This window comes from Ambystoma mexicanum, chromosome 10 (genome assembly GCF_040938575.1).
Source record: "Ambystoma mexicanum isolate Mex_15411 chromosome 10, UKY_AmexF1_1, whole genome shotgun sequence".
Classification (NCBI taxonomy): Eukaryota; Metazoa; Chordata; class Amphibia; order Caudata; family Ambystomatidae; genus Ambystoma; species Ambystoma mexicanum.
Window position 1 is genome coordinate 790,732,028 of NC_090932.1, and position 14,329 is coordinate 790,746,356.

Here is a 14,329-nt window from a genome sequence, read left to right on the forward strand (position 1 = left end):
TTCCTGGCAGAGTTTGTCCTGGAATTCAGTCAGAGCTCTGAGGCTGTGGGGCCATATCGGTCAGTCACAGACTTCGCCACACCCCTCTGTATTCTTTCTGTCTGCTGAGTCTTGAATGGTAGTAGGAGCGTCATATGCTCCTGCAGTATGCATCCTAGTCCTGCATTTCGTAATGTATTGTGCATTATTGTTTTATTTGTCTCAATGGATTATATTGTGCTCCTATTTCATTTTCGTATTGTCCAAGGTATTGCGATAAAACAAATAGATAACAAAGTTCCTTTAATACATACAATATATTTTCTTTCGTAGAAAAAAACACTATAACCGAACAAGTGAGGCGAGTCAAGGAAATTGAAGCTATCGAAAGTGACTCCTTTATTGCACAGGTTTTCCGATCAAGTAGAGAAGCAAAAACTGTAAGTTTTCTGGTTGTATGTGTTTTATCTTAGTATTTAACTTTATTCTTACTTTTACATTTTGCTTTACCTGTGAACGCCAAGTATTAGAACAATCCATGTATTGCACGATCAGCTTCTTATCAGTTCAATGTCGATTTCTTAATATGGGTCGTTTTTGATTGACTCAAACTCTGAATCCTAAGTGCTATATAGCATTTTATGACAAATAAATTTTATGGCTAAAAAAGTATAGCATGGGGTGAAATACTGATATTTAACCCCATGTAGTACTATTGCCCATGCTGTAAACATCCCATGCTATCCCATCATGGAAATAGTTTCCATTCTAAAAATAACACAACCTGTACATTTCGTGTTACTTCGAGACTGGGCGGTATTTAGAATGTTTCTTTCTTGTACCGTTGCCATCATACCTGTGATGTATATTTAAAATACAAGCATGAAACCTACTCCCGTAACGATGTGACTTTGAAGTTCGGGTGTGCATTTCAGTTTTAAGTGTTTTGTGCCAGGATTGGCTGCACACCAAAATGAAAATTAAAATAAGCCAGACTTAGACACGTTTTGGCTTTGGATGCTTGGGCAAGGGAGCTGGGGAGGATTTAACAGTTTGTATCCTTCAGTCCATAAAGGCCAGGTATTGGGCAACTGGTAGTGTAAAGGTCAGCACCTCGAGTCCTCCCTCTTACCCTCATACCTCAGTGCCACAGCACCCCTTTCCCTCATTGCTGAGTCGAGGTATTTTCCTGCCCCTTTCGTCGATGTTCTTGCTGAGGTTCTTAGTGGGTTCTCGGCGGTTGCCCATAATTTCTCATTTCCTAATATTAACTTATAATAGGTGTATGTTTGTTGGGCTGCCCGAACGTAGAGAATACTCCACAAGAGGGAGCTGTTGCCTTCGGAAATAATGGTCCAGTTTGCGTAGCTTCGCAGTTTAGGCATAGGATATATAGTGGTCCTACTGTGTCGATGAAAACCTGCGCTATGGCCTGTGTACATGGGCCTGTACAATTGTATTTTATAAAATAGCAGACAATGCATTCAACACAAGTCTGATGTAAGAAAACAAACGGTACATAAAAAGGTTTCTCCAGCATAGGGTCTGTCATGGATCTCCTTTAAACCAATCACTGTCCTCTGGGTCACAACTGCCCCCATCCAATGACAGTCCCCTCCCCCTAAGCCCCTCATCTGGTAGCCATCTTCAGATATTTACATTGCATGCTTCAGTTTTGGGAGCCCTCAAGTTTGCTCCAGGGTCGGATTGGTCCCTCTGCCTTTCGGCCCGTGGCCGGGCCGAAATCGTCCCTGGGGAGTGGGGGCCGGTTTCTGGCCATGTCTGGGCTGGTTTGGAAGAAATGAAAATTGGGGAAAAAAACCTTTTTTTTCTTTTTCAAAAAGCCTTTCATCCTTCTTAGGTCGATAAATGAGTATCAGCACAGGTTGGGTGATATTGTATGCATATTTGTTCTATAAAAAAAGAGCTTAAGCGCAAGTGCTACACAATAACTTATCATTTGACCTTGGAAGTCTGCTTGGATTCACAGTAATTTAGTGTACTTAGGAACAGTGCTATTTGGTGCCACTTCCTGTTTTGTTAAGGGGTGAAAGGTCGTGTTTCATCGCTTCCCAGGATGTCACTTTGGGGTGGGGTCAAATGACATCACTTCTGGTGATGTCATCAGAGGTCAAGGGTCGTGAGGCGAGGGGTGGGCCACTTTTTTTTGGGTGACCAGGCCTATTTCTTGTCCCAGTCCGACCCTGGTTTGCTCTCTGATCAATTTTTGTTTCAAATGAGCCTGTATGCTCTTTTCTTCATCTGCTGACAGCGGGGATCTGTTTGTCGGTGAAGTTCCACTTCCCTCTAGGGCGAAGATCCATTGAAGATTCTACAAGGCCATCTTGGGCCAACTTTGCGCCCTCCGACCATGACGGAGGAGAAGGAGTGAAGGTCCCTCTTGAGGCTCTGCACCAAATACGGGCTGCAGAATGTGTTTGTGGCGGACAAGCACATGCAATGCCTCTACTGCTTGCACCCGGACCACAAGGAAGTGCAAAATATGCCTCGGTTTCTCCAAGAAAACGCTGAAGGACAGGCATAGTAGACCGACGGCATGGCTTAACACGAACAAGGCCTCGACCCATGCTCTGAGCAGGGTCATGCCTCGTCCAGGATCGGCCGGTCTGAGGAGTGGTCTTCTGAGTCCTTTGAGGGCGCCTCATCCGTGGGGTCCCAAGAAAAGGCAGAGAGACCCAAGTCCGAGTCAACTGGGTTTACCGCGGAAGCGGGACCTGTTAAGATGGATTTCTGAACTCTGCCCTGGAGGCGCAGAGGTTCAGAAGGCCAGCCTAGTTTCTTGGAACAGGGTAACCTCTGGACAAGCCAGACCAATCAAGGTAGCGATCGCGGCGGTCAAGACTAGGTCTCAAGAGGGGTGAGGGTGACTGAAAGCCCGCAATGAGCACACAAAGCAAGGACGCTTACTAATTACTCCAAACAGGTGTTATATTAAAAATATGGACACATTTATTACAAGGCCTTTGTAATATTGACCATAGCAAAGAATCACGATAAAACTCAAGTAAACCGACAGATCACAATCAAATACAATATATATACAATTACCGAAGGGTCTAAAGAGTTCGAAGCACGAAATATGCAGACCACCTAGATGGGGAGGAAAACGGGCAGTGCAAGTAATAGTTGTACCCAGTTCGCCTTCAGAGGCCACCTAACTAGAAGGAAGTCCAAGCCCTACGAAGAGTGGAGCCTTGTGCTCAAAAGTACCTGCACACGCTGGTGCCGATGGGCCAAGTGGAGTCTCTTCAAGGAAGTCGGGCAGTTCAGAGTGGTGAACAAAGGAGGGCGAACAGATCTCCGCTACTCAAGCGCGGCCTCCACTTGCGGGCAGAAGCAGAGTGCGAGTGTGAAAAAGCTGTGCTGTTTAACACAGCGAGGAAAAGCTACGGGCTACTGCAGGAGGGCGACCAGTTCCTAGCGTTGCTACTCACCAGTCCCCGTTGCAGGCAGACCCAGGCTTCTCCGCGTCAGTTTCAGTGCTGGCAGGTTAAGATACGGGCAGGGGACGTCTTGGCATTGTGTAGATTCCGTGGCAGCAGAAGTTAGAGCTGAGGATGTCCCAAACGCAGTGAACCCGCACAGATTGTTACCACAGCAGGGCAACGAAGCGGCTGTGTGTATTTCAGCCTAATGCACACTTCTCACTTCAGACCTGGGAATGCCAAGTGTACGAATCGTGTGAGAGTGCTAAGGACTCGGAATACAACACAACCTGACGGCGGTAACAGAGCAAGACTCCTGTGTAGGCTGGTCAGTCCACTGGATGGCCCAGAGACGCTTCAGAAGGCTTACGTGCAGGAGATGATGAAGATGCCGTGAATAGTTGTTCCCACTATTCCAAAGGGTCGAAATACCAGTACAGGCCTTTTCGTTCGATCAAAGGCAGAATGGTTTCACAGGGCGACAGCGGTGCAGAGGAGCAGTCCTTCAGTGGGTCACCAGCGATTCCTCGGTTCAGCCTCTTAGTTGCAGGATACTTGGCTCCTGTATCCGTTGTTCGTGAGAACTCAGGAGATCAACATGGTAGTGGTGTTTCCAGCCTCCTCTTATCCAGGGTTCCCTACGCGCCAAAACGGAGAGGACCCAATGGGAGATCTGCTCACCAAACACTCACACCATACATGGGCCTATCACAGACCACGGTGGTCCCAGGCATTCAAGACACACTAGACTCTCTGGCACCCAGGATGTGTATTGGGACCAGACATCCCAGCCCACATCCTGGAGGCACACACAAGGCCTGTAGAAGCCCACGAAAGCATATGTGTTTCGCGGGAAAGTACATGCCCAAATAAGGAAGGCCCCGAGTCGGCTCGACCTGAGGAAGGTGAAGGGGGCAAGACGGTCAGCGGGCAGGACAAAGAGCCTCGTGGTCTGGCCATTTTGGGAGCCCGGACACCATTTTGGGCTTAGCGCGAGAAACGCGTTTAAACAGCCAAAAGGAGCTCAAAACACAAAGAAACGATCGCAGCCACCAGTCCCGTCCGTGATTCACTTGCACCGTTCGTTAACAATCCAAAGAGAGTGTCTAGGGCAGTGATCCCCAACATGTTGCTCAGGAGCAACATGTTGCTCGCAGCACACTAAAATGTTGCTCGTCAGTTGCTCTGGACTGCCGTATGGAGGCCAAGAATGAGGAGGTGCTACAGTAAAGCAAAAAGAATGTCAGTGTAGGATGAACTAGGAAAGCGAGGGAAGGCTAGCAGAGGGATGACCTATTACATGTTGTGGAGGCATCACAGTAGACTTAAGGCCGGGGGATGGGTGGCACATAGGTTTACATAGCATAGAGAGCATGGTAGGAAGCTCATGAAGTGAATGTTGAAGCTGTCGATAAGGACAGCCGCATGAAGATCTAACTATTAACATCAGAAGCCATAACCATCTCCTCCTGTACCTACATTGCCTGGGTCATTTGGGTGTGCAGTTTGCATTAACCAATTGAGGTGGACAATCAGTTGAACCAGGGTGCCAAACCTAGGGCAACCTGTTAAGACAGGAATGAACAATGCTCCTGCTGCTGTAATCATCAGTAAAACCATCCATTTAACCTGCATTTACAAGGCCTGCCTATCTTGGCCTCTCCATCATCGCTACATGACTTGGAACAGGAGCACTGGCTGGAGAAGGTACTTCATTTGTCCAGGAAGCACTTTAACTAACTGGGCCTCTTCGTTTCATATGATATGATATGATATTTTATTTGCATTGTGCTCATACACAAGTGTTTCATACCATGTTTTGGGGGAAGTATAGATGCTAACAGATGCTGGGCAGGTGCATAATGGACAAATGAGTGAACATTACCCAAGTTCCAATTGGCCTTTTTGTACATGGAAGTTGTGGGTTTGTACCCATCATTCACATCATTTGTTAGAAATGTTCCATACTCCAATTAAATTGTATGCTGGTTGTATGATAATTGGTTTTCATAAAGCCAATGTACACTTTGCCAAGGCATCTTGGCACTGCAAAAAAACAAAACTCAAACTAGATACATGGTCCAATCTAATTACAGTTGAAATACAAGTGTTTTGATATCATGACAACATTCTGGTTTCAGATGTAAGTGCGTTGATGCTTCCACAGTTTGGCTGCTTGTACTGAAAAGGCGTAGCAACCCCATGTTATGTACCTGCCTTTGCTACACTGAGCAAACCTTCTAATTCTGAATAAAGTGCTCTGATTGGGATCTTGGAATGGTAGCTTGCAAGAATGAAAAGACAGTGTGTTGTTGGAACTCTGACCCTGCCACCTCTCATTATTGCACTAACAGCAAACACACTCTGACTGACAGAATCCTCTCCTATCAGTCAACATGTTCACCCTACAGAGAAGAGGAACGTGCCATCCGGTCCTCCATGCTGGTGCATGCTGTCTGTGTAGGTGAAGGTTCTTTTGTGTATGAAATGTATTTGAATTTATGTATGTGCGCGTGCATGTTTGAGTGCTTGTTTTTATGTATAGATGCATGCAAGGAGTTGTTTGAATGATGTCTGAATTTACGGGTGAATGAGAGAGTGTATGTTGTATGAATGCGTGTGTTTGAGAGCATGTGTGCCTGCATGTATGAAGGGGGAGCACCACCAAATTTAGGTTTGGGGCTGCTGGGGGCGTGGAATTGTTTTTTGCTTTACCCTTGATGCACAGTAACGATTCTTAAGGGTGCATCAAGGGTAAAGCAAACATGATAAGTGTTATTACATGGCTTGTTTGGCATAAATTGGTGGTGCCAGTCTACATTCACTTTCTTAATGTGGCATGGCATTTTGTACTAGGCATCAAAGGTAAAACCGAACATACTAAGTGCTATTAGTTGGCTAGACTGCCCTACATTGGTGGTGCCTGTCTGGTCATATATTTCTAGTGTGGCATGGTGTTTTTGTACTGGGTGTCAAGGATAAAAAGCAAGCATAAGTTATTATGTGGCTAGACTGGCCTACATTGTATAGCCAGTCTGGATATTCCTCTTTCTGTGGCATGGAATTTCTTTCCTAGCTCAGAGTTCTGATTTGGTAAAACTGGCATATATTGGTGCAGCCTGCATGAATATGTACGGGAAGGGATAGCATGAAAAGGGTTCTTATACTGGCATTACGTTGGGCTTATTCATGTACTTCATACAAAATATATGAACTGTGTTGCTTTTTATCCAATTTCGCAAATAAAGTGTACTGTAAAATGCACCATTTTAACCCATTATTTTAAAAATGTTCTTGCAGTGGATAAACCAAAACCAACCTAACCACCTGTTGGTTGGTTGGGGCTCCATCTCTATGCTCAGTGACACCCACATATTCTGAGCTAATATTTATTCCCCTCCAATTCAAAAACTCAATAGCCGCCACTACTCATTGCAGTGTTCCTGTGAAAAAACGGTCATCTGATGCTTTGCCCATATGGCATTTAGATAATGCACAAATAAACAAGGGTCTTACCAAATTGTCCCTGATTGAATACATTGCATAGGAAAATTCATTTCTTGATACTAATCTCTAGTGAAAATGTCAATACGTTTCTCCAAATAGCAAAGGTAGAACTACCAAACCACTCTGTACAGCGGTATGTGAATGCTCCATTATTTGACCAAAATGACTGGCCTAACTTGATCACAAATGCATCATTTGCCACCGTTTCCCAAATATTTCTTGGAAAAATAACCCTAAAGCCTCAGTAATGTACACTTTAAATCCTATATGTTTTGACCAGTGTTAATGGCCTTTTGTGATTACAAATGCTCCATTTTCCACTTGCACTCCTTGAAAACATCAGCTTAATTTCAAATTCAGTTAATAACTATTGCAAAACCGCTTGGCCTAGATTTGGACCTAGACTTACTATTTAATTGCTGCACATTAACATGTTCTATTTGTAAAATTCCATTTACTACCACTGCAATTTGGGTTGCAATAGTTTTGCCATCACCTGAAAGACAATATGTTACGTCGTGGTACGGCTGTTGCTCACCATTTCAGTTGATAAGCAAATATTGCTCACTGCCCACAAAAGGTTGGGGACCCCTGGTCTAGGGCCTGTAGAGTGACTAGAGACCCAAGAGAGCAGTAACTTAGCTTACAGTGCCCTCTTGTGTCATGTTGCGCGAAAGCTGCAATATGATAAAAGAACTATGGAAAACAATGTTTCCCGGTACTGACTGTCTTAAGGGCATGTCAGTTTCCCCTTAAGAATGGAGCGAAAGCCCAGAGGAGTGCGGCGGAAGGCTGCGCTTCTCTGGCAAAGTCTTGATCAGGGTGAAAACAACAGCAAAAAGTTTAGGGGTTGCCACATGGAAGGAAAATTACCTACAATTAAGAAATCCTTCCTAACAGGACCCAAAGTGGATAGGGCGCGATCAGCTTCACCTCCCACCTCAATTGCCAGCACACCTTCAAGCTCCTCTTCAAAGAGGAAGTCATCTACCCCGGGTAAATCCAAGAAGCAATGGATGGAGAAGAAAGCCACGCAGCCTGAGCAGGCTCAACCAGCACAGGCAAAGACCTCATCAGCGACTCCATCGACGACTACTAGTACCACAGCAGCTACTGTGGTAGTAGCTACTGTGTCCACTATCAAGGCGGCCAACGCACTGGCTACACTCGCCAGGTGCGACAGGGAATTGTGGTACAAGCTAGGACCAATCATGGAGTTCCTCCCCAATAATAAGAAGATGCAAGCCTTCGCTCTCTTGCAGGAATCACGCCATCACAGTGGCATTGGACGTTGCCGACACAGGGTTCTGGCAAATGGGGATAAGTATCTGCCTTTGTCAACGGGGTTGGATGAAAGCCCCTAATTTCCGTCAGGCGGTCCAAGTGAAGGTGCTGGACATGCCCTTCAACTGGGACCTTCTGTTTGGGAAAGCCGTCAACGAGTCCCTCCAGGCCATCAAGACAGATACAGCGACGGCACATTCCCAGGGCACTCTCCAGCAGCACTGCTCGTTATTTCCCCCGCTTCGCTAGGGGAAAGTCGAGCAGGTCTTCAAAAGGTTTCTCCACTTCGTACAGACAGCCGTCTAGATCTTCAACGTAAGAAGCCTACAGAGGCCATTCCCAGGCTTACGGTAGCGGAGGTCAGCATCGCCCCGCAGGGCTGGACGCCGGCGCCGAAGCAAGCCTGAACCGACCGGGACGTCGATCCCCCACTAGTGCACCCCGGTGGGAGGCCGGCTGATGAGGTTCGTCAGCGAGTGGAGAAAGATCACCACAACAGATGGGTGCTGGACGCTCTCGCCCAAGGACACACCCTGGAGTTCCAACACAGGTGTCCGCGGATCCCTCGGGTTCCCCGTCAGGAGCAGCACATCCCTCATGCACACATGCTCAACCAACTGTTAAAAGGAGACTTCTTGACGTTGTTGGACCTAGAGGATGCATATTTCGACATCCCCATTCACAGGAAACATCAGAAATATCTGTTTTGTGTATTGGGCCAGCAGTACCAGTTCAAGGCCATACTTTTTGGCTTGAAGTCAGCCCCAAGAGTGTTCATGAAGTGCCTGGCGCCAGTGGCGGCCCATCTATGTCTACAGGGCATACACGTTTACCCGTACCTGGACGACTGGCTGATACGCACCCGCTTGCAGGAGCTGGCCGACGACCACACAAAGATGATGGTCCGATTGACGGCTCTGGGATTCTCTGTCAACTATCGGAAGTCCTGCTTAACGCCATTGCAGAACGTGCTGTTCCTAGGCGCCAGACTCAATACGGTGTCTTGCCTGGCGTCACCCTCGGAGGAGACGCTAGCAGCTATTCAAGGAAAGGTGCAACGGCTATCGTCGACAAAGACGGCCATGTTGCGGGCAATCAAGTTGTTACTGGGCATGATGTCGTACTGCATCAACATTGTCTGCCTCTGCAGGTTGCAGATGCCACCCCTACAGGAATTCCTAGACACCCTCTTAATACAGGTGTCCGGAAGCTTCACAAACAAGATCTTTCTCAACAAAGTGTTTCAAAGGGCGCTAGAGTGGTGGGGCATTCGCTCCAATATCGCCCAAGGCCTGGGATTTCAAAACTCTCCTTACCAGGAGACAGTCACCACGGATGCCTCCCTGGAACATTGGGGAGCGCACACCGGACGTCTGCACGCCAGAGGCCTGTGGCTGCCGGTGGAGGAGGAGTTTCATATCAACATCCTGGAGCTACGGGCAGCGTTCTGGGCCCTCAAGTCGTTCCTACCGTCTCTGAAAGGCGAGGTGATGAGGATCTTCAGGGACAACACCACATCAGGAAGCAGAGGGACACTCGATCCCTGGTGCTCGCTAAGGAGGCGCAGGACTTGTGGCAATGGGCCGTCGGACCGGGGATGTTCCTTGTCCCTCTCCACCTGGCAGGAGTCAAGAACACCATTGCAGACTCCCTCAGCAGGGAACTGCCCTCCTGCCACGAGTGGGAGCTTTGCCAAAATTAGGTGAACCGCCTGTTCGTCAAGTGGGGCAGACCCCAAATCGATCTGTTTGCGATGGCGGCAAACTCCAAATACCAGATGTTTGCCAGCAGATTGCACCAGCCGATGAGCCTGGGGAGTGCTTTCTCCATCCTGTGGGAAGGGCTGTTTCTGTACGTGTTTCCTCAATTTCCTCTCCTGCTACGAGTCATCAACACACTCACAGTGTCCATGCAAGATGATACTTCTCGCCCTAGCGTGGCCGAGGCAGATTTGGTACTTGGACCTTCTCAGCGTCCTCTCCAGTCAAGCTGCCGGTGGTTCTGGATCTTCTCACCAGAGAGGGAGGCGCAATCCTTCATCATGACCAAGGATCTCTGAACCTGAGGGTTTGGCTCATGCAGCCTTAGAGTTTGGAGGTTATGAGTTGCCAGCGGACTGCAGGGAGGTCCTCGGCAAGACCCAGGGCGTTGTCGACCTTACAGTGCTACGCCCATAAGTGGAAGCTGTAAGGAACTCATGGTGTCAACAGTAAAGACAGACACAAGTGATCACAGTTCAAGGGTGTATATTAAACTGTATGCAGGGATGAGAAACACGCCTAATCTAAACCTAAAGCTAAAATGGCTTCACAACATTGCAAAACCTCTGCAGCACATATTTGGAGTGCTAGTTTTTATTGCTGCTAACATTACATTTTGCTACCATCAATTGTCAGCTCTACTGCTCTGCTTCACATGTTTTCTTTTGTGTGCAGCTTTCATTCCAAAAGATACCCTCTATAAGCTGTAGCCATCCCAAATTCATATTATAGAGAGGATCTAAACCATAGGTAACCATCGGAACTAGGCATTGGATATATAATTGGCGAGCCGCCCATATCGAGAACCCACTACGTTCTCGCGTGAATTTATAGATAAGTGCTGTCAATTGTGCCGCTTTAGTTTTCCGCAGTTGAATACAGGTGAGGTAATTGCCCTTATGATCAAACTCAACACCTAAATATTTATAACTAAGGGTATAGTCGATTTCGGTCATCCCAATCATCATGCGGGGTCTAGCGACTCTCCCTGCCGAGAACAAAATCAAATTTGTTTTATTGATGTTAATTACAAGTTCATTAGTCTCAGCGTAGGTCCATAATTGCTTAGCCGATCTAACCAGTCCACTAAAGGTGTGGTCTAATATCACCAGGTCGTCGGCATAGGCAAGCATGGGGCAATGGCAAGAGCCGATTTTAGGGGGGCAGTTATTGACTCCCTGTAGGCAATCTGGTGCATCAGACACAAATAGGTTATACAAAGTAGGGGCTGTAACACACCCCTGCTTCACCCCTCTGGTCTGGGGTATGGGATTGGTCATTGTCCCGCAGTTATCCAGACGCACCTGCACTGTGTTATCTGTATGAAGAAGTTCTAGGTAGTACAATAGAGTTTTAGGACAGCCAAATCTCCTTAGCTTCTCCCACAGAAGGGATCGATTCACTGAGTCAAAAGCGGCCCTGAAATCAATGAAAAGTGCATATATTGGCGGATAATGGTGTTTCAAGGCTTTAGTTCTAAGTGCATTCATTATGAACAAATTGTGGGTGGTAGAGTAGCCTGCTCTAAAGCCGCTTTGGAACTTGTCCAGAATGCCAACACTTGCCACCCATTTTACAAGTTCGCTGAGTATAAGGGCAGCAAACATCTTTCCAGTGCAGTCCAGCATGGATAATAGCCGGTAGTTTTCCGGTTCCGTTCTATTTCCTTTTTTGAACACCGGAATAAGGATTGCTGCCTGCCAAGATGTTGGTATTCGACCCTCTTGGAAGATTTTCCTAAACAGTATATTAAGCAAGCATGCCCAGAAAGGGGGATTTTCCTTCAATACCACATTTGAGAGACCATTCGGACCCGGCGCTCGGGAGGGATTAAGTTCTTCAATTCTACTTTGGATTTCTTTAGTGGAGGACACAAAAGGGGGAGCCCTAGGTTTCCTCCTCACGGTGCTACTGGTGTTATTATCAGCCTCACCATTGCGTTTTTCAAGAAAAGAAATCCAGTCATTTTGGGATATGGGGTTGACCATATTGGAAGATTTCGGCCCCTTAGCCTCCCCCAAAACTGACCAGATATTTCGGGTATTTCTACTGCATATAGTGCTAACAGTATGTTGCCAATTAGCCAGCTTTCTCGCTCTCTTATGTAATATCAGCCACCATCGATATTCCTTTTTCAACTTCCTTGTCATTATGGCAGCGGCCATTTTAGATAGCGGGCCGTCTCTGGTCCAACGTATATCTCTTCTCAATTTCCGCTTTCTATCTCTAATGGCCCTGTCATAATTAGCCTCTTTCGGGGTCTTCCCCGCCACCGTTTGCGCTTTACGGGCGCCATGCTCACCCGAAGAATCGCTAATCCATTTTCAATTTGCATTGGTGACATACAATTAAGTTGGTCAATCATTTCTGGGCCCAATCTTGCAGTTGCCCTAGAGGCGTTAGCTATGTTCTTATCCGACCAAGAGATGCGATTTAAGGAGTGATTACAAGTCAGTTGTCCCATGTTTACCTCTGCCCCCCTAGGGATAGTCACTCCCATAGTCAGGGTCAGAGGGTCATGGTCACTCCATTCACATTCTTTTACCAACATATCGTACACAATTGAGGCAACCTCCCCGCTAGTGAAGATGTAATCAAGAGTACTCCCCGATCTTCCGTTATTCCAAGTAGTCTTACCAGGCCTGTCACTTTTAGTCCGACCATTAATTATCTCTAAGGTCCCAACAGCCGAAGAAACCCAACCAGCCCTCCCCCTCCTTGTCGGTGGACGGGAGGTCCCAGAGACTATTCCTGGACAGATAGGGATTATTGCCGGTGCCTCCACCACAATTTATATGGCAATTTAGGTCCCCGGCAATAATAACAAGAAACTTTTCATTGGTCATTCTCCATTCAACAAGGAGATCATGGAGGATGTCTTGAATAAGTTCTCTTATCCTTGCTCCTGGAGGGTTGTAAATGTTAACAAATAGCATTCTGTCGCTAGGCGATCTTATATTAGGCGTCACTTCCACAGCACAAATATAGTCGCAGTTAAAAACTGGAATCTGTCTGCTCAAGATCTTGTTCCTCACTGCAATGGATAGGCCCCCAAACGGACGCCCCCTTTCTCCCTTCTTCGCCAGAGTGTGATATGTCCTGTATCCATCTATATCTATGACAGATGTCAGCCAAGTTTCTTGCAGTAGAATGATTGAGTGTTCAATTATAAGAGCCAACGAGCCCTTATCAGAAAGAAGGTGCTGGTAGCCATGAGTGTTCCAGCTCAGCATAGTAAAATCTCATGGCTGCTGCAACACCATGGGCAATGAGTCCGCTAGCCATTTCAGAGTCTTCTGGATATCAGCTAATTGGACCTTCTCGGTGAATGGTTGAGGGGGTATACCAGCCTTGTTTTTAGGTACCACATAATCCTTGCTGGGGAGGGATGGATCTTCCGTGTCTTTGTTCGCATCCACCTCCACACCAATCAGTTTTAGGGATTTCTTGTGCGACCGGATCAGCTGAGCTGAGGCTAGAACACAGCAGTGAAGGGCCGAGACGTTAGGGTTACGCACCTCCAATGGTTCGACAAAGAGGAAATCTTCCGAGCGTATTACACGCAGCTGAGGAATTAAGTGGAGTTTGGCTAGAACTTCAGTTCTTGTCAACCATAAATCTCTCTTTTTCTGGTTCAGGTTTTTAATTATGCAGATTTTACTTGCTTGAATATCCTCTTGATCTTCAGATTCATCTAGGGGGGGATGTGAAAAACTCTTCCCCCTTACTTTCCTCGTTTCGCCCGGGTGACGAGCATTTAGTGGATTCTCCAATAATGCTAATCGACATTGCGGAGTCCGTAACATCCTGGGCCGCACTCTCAGTATCTGGGATAATCCAGCCAGATAGGGATCCTGCCCCTCTTCTGGCACGTTTCTTCGCTTTCCGTCCCCTTTTTTTGCTCTTTTTTGTACGCGCCACCGGCGGGATAGTGGCTGGTAAGGGAGAGGCAATTTCTACTATGACGTTTTTAGTCGCCTCCCGCTTCTGTTGTCTGCGTTGCTTTTTGGTCAAAGGGACAACCGTAGCGACTTCCTCAGGCACTACAGAATTTGCTTTGTCCCTTGGGCCCACGGGGATTGAAACTTCTTCTATCACAGACGGTGTTGATGGGGCTAGATCTAAACAACCCGAGGGGTTTGGTAGTCTAAGCTGAATCATTGTGTTTGTGTGGATCCTCCCACACAGCTTTAATAGAATTTTCAGCGCAAATTGTACTGACGCCATAGAAGCCTGCAGCTCACTTATTACCACACCATTGGGATCTTCCGTCAACCCCTTACGCTCCTCATCCGTATGCTCCAGCTCTTCTGGGTCGATGAAGAGGCCAGGGGATGCCGATAATCGACCCAA

At 47.0% G+C, this 14,329-nt stretch overlaps 1 protein-coding gene across 1 annotated transcript in view; it reads left to right on the forward strand.

Moving 5' to 3' along the window:
• RSRC1 (arginine and serine rich coiled-coil 1) overlaps nt 1-14,329 on the forward strand; it is a 1,885,372-nt gene that overhangs the window by 1,816,371 nt on the left and 54,672 nt on the right. The window contains exon 8 of the mRNA XM_069618446.1: nt 313-419. Within this exon, the coding sequence (XP_069474547.1) occupies nt 313-419 (107 nt within the window). The remainder of the gene's footprint in view (nt 1-312; nt 420-14,329) is intronic.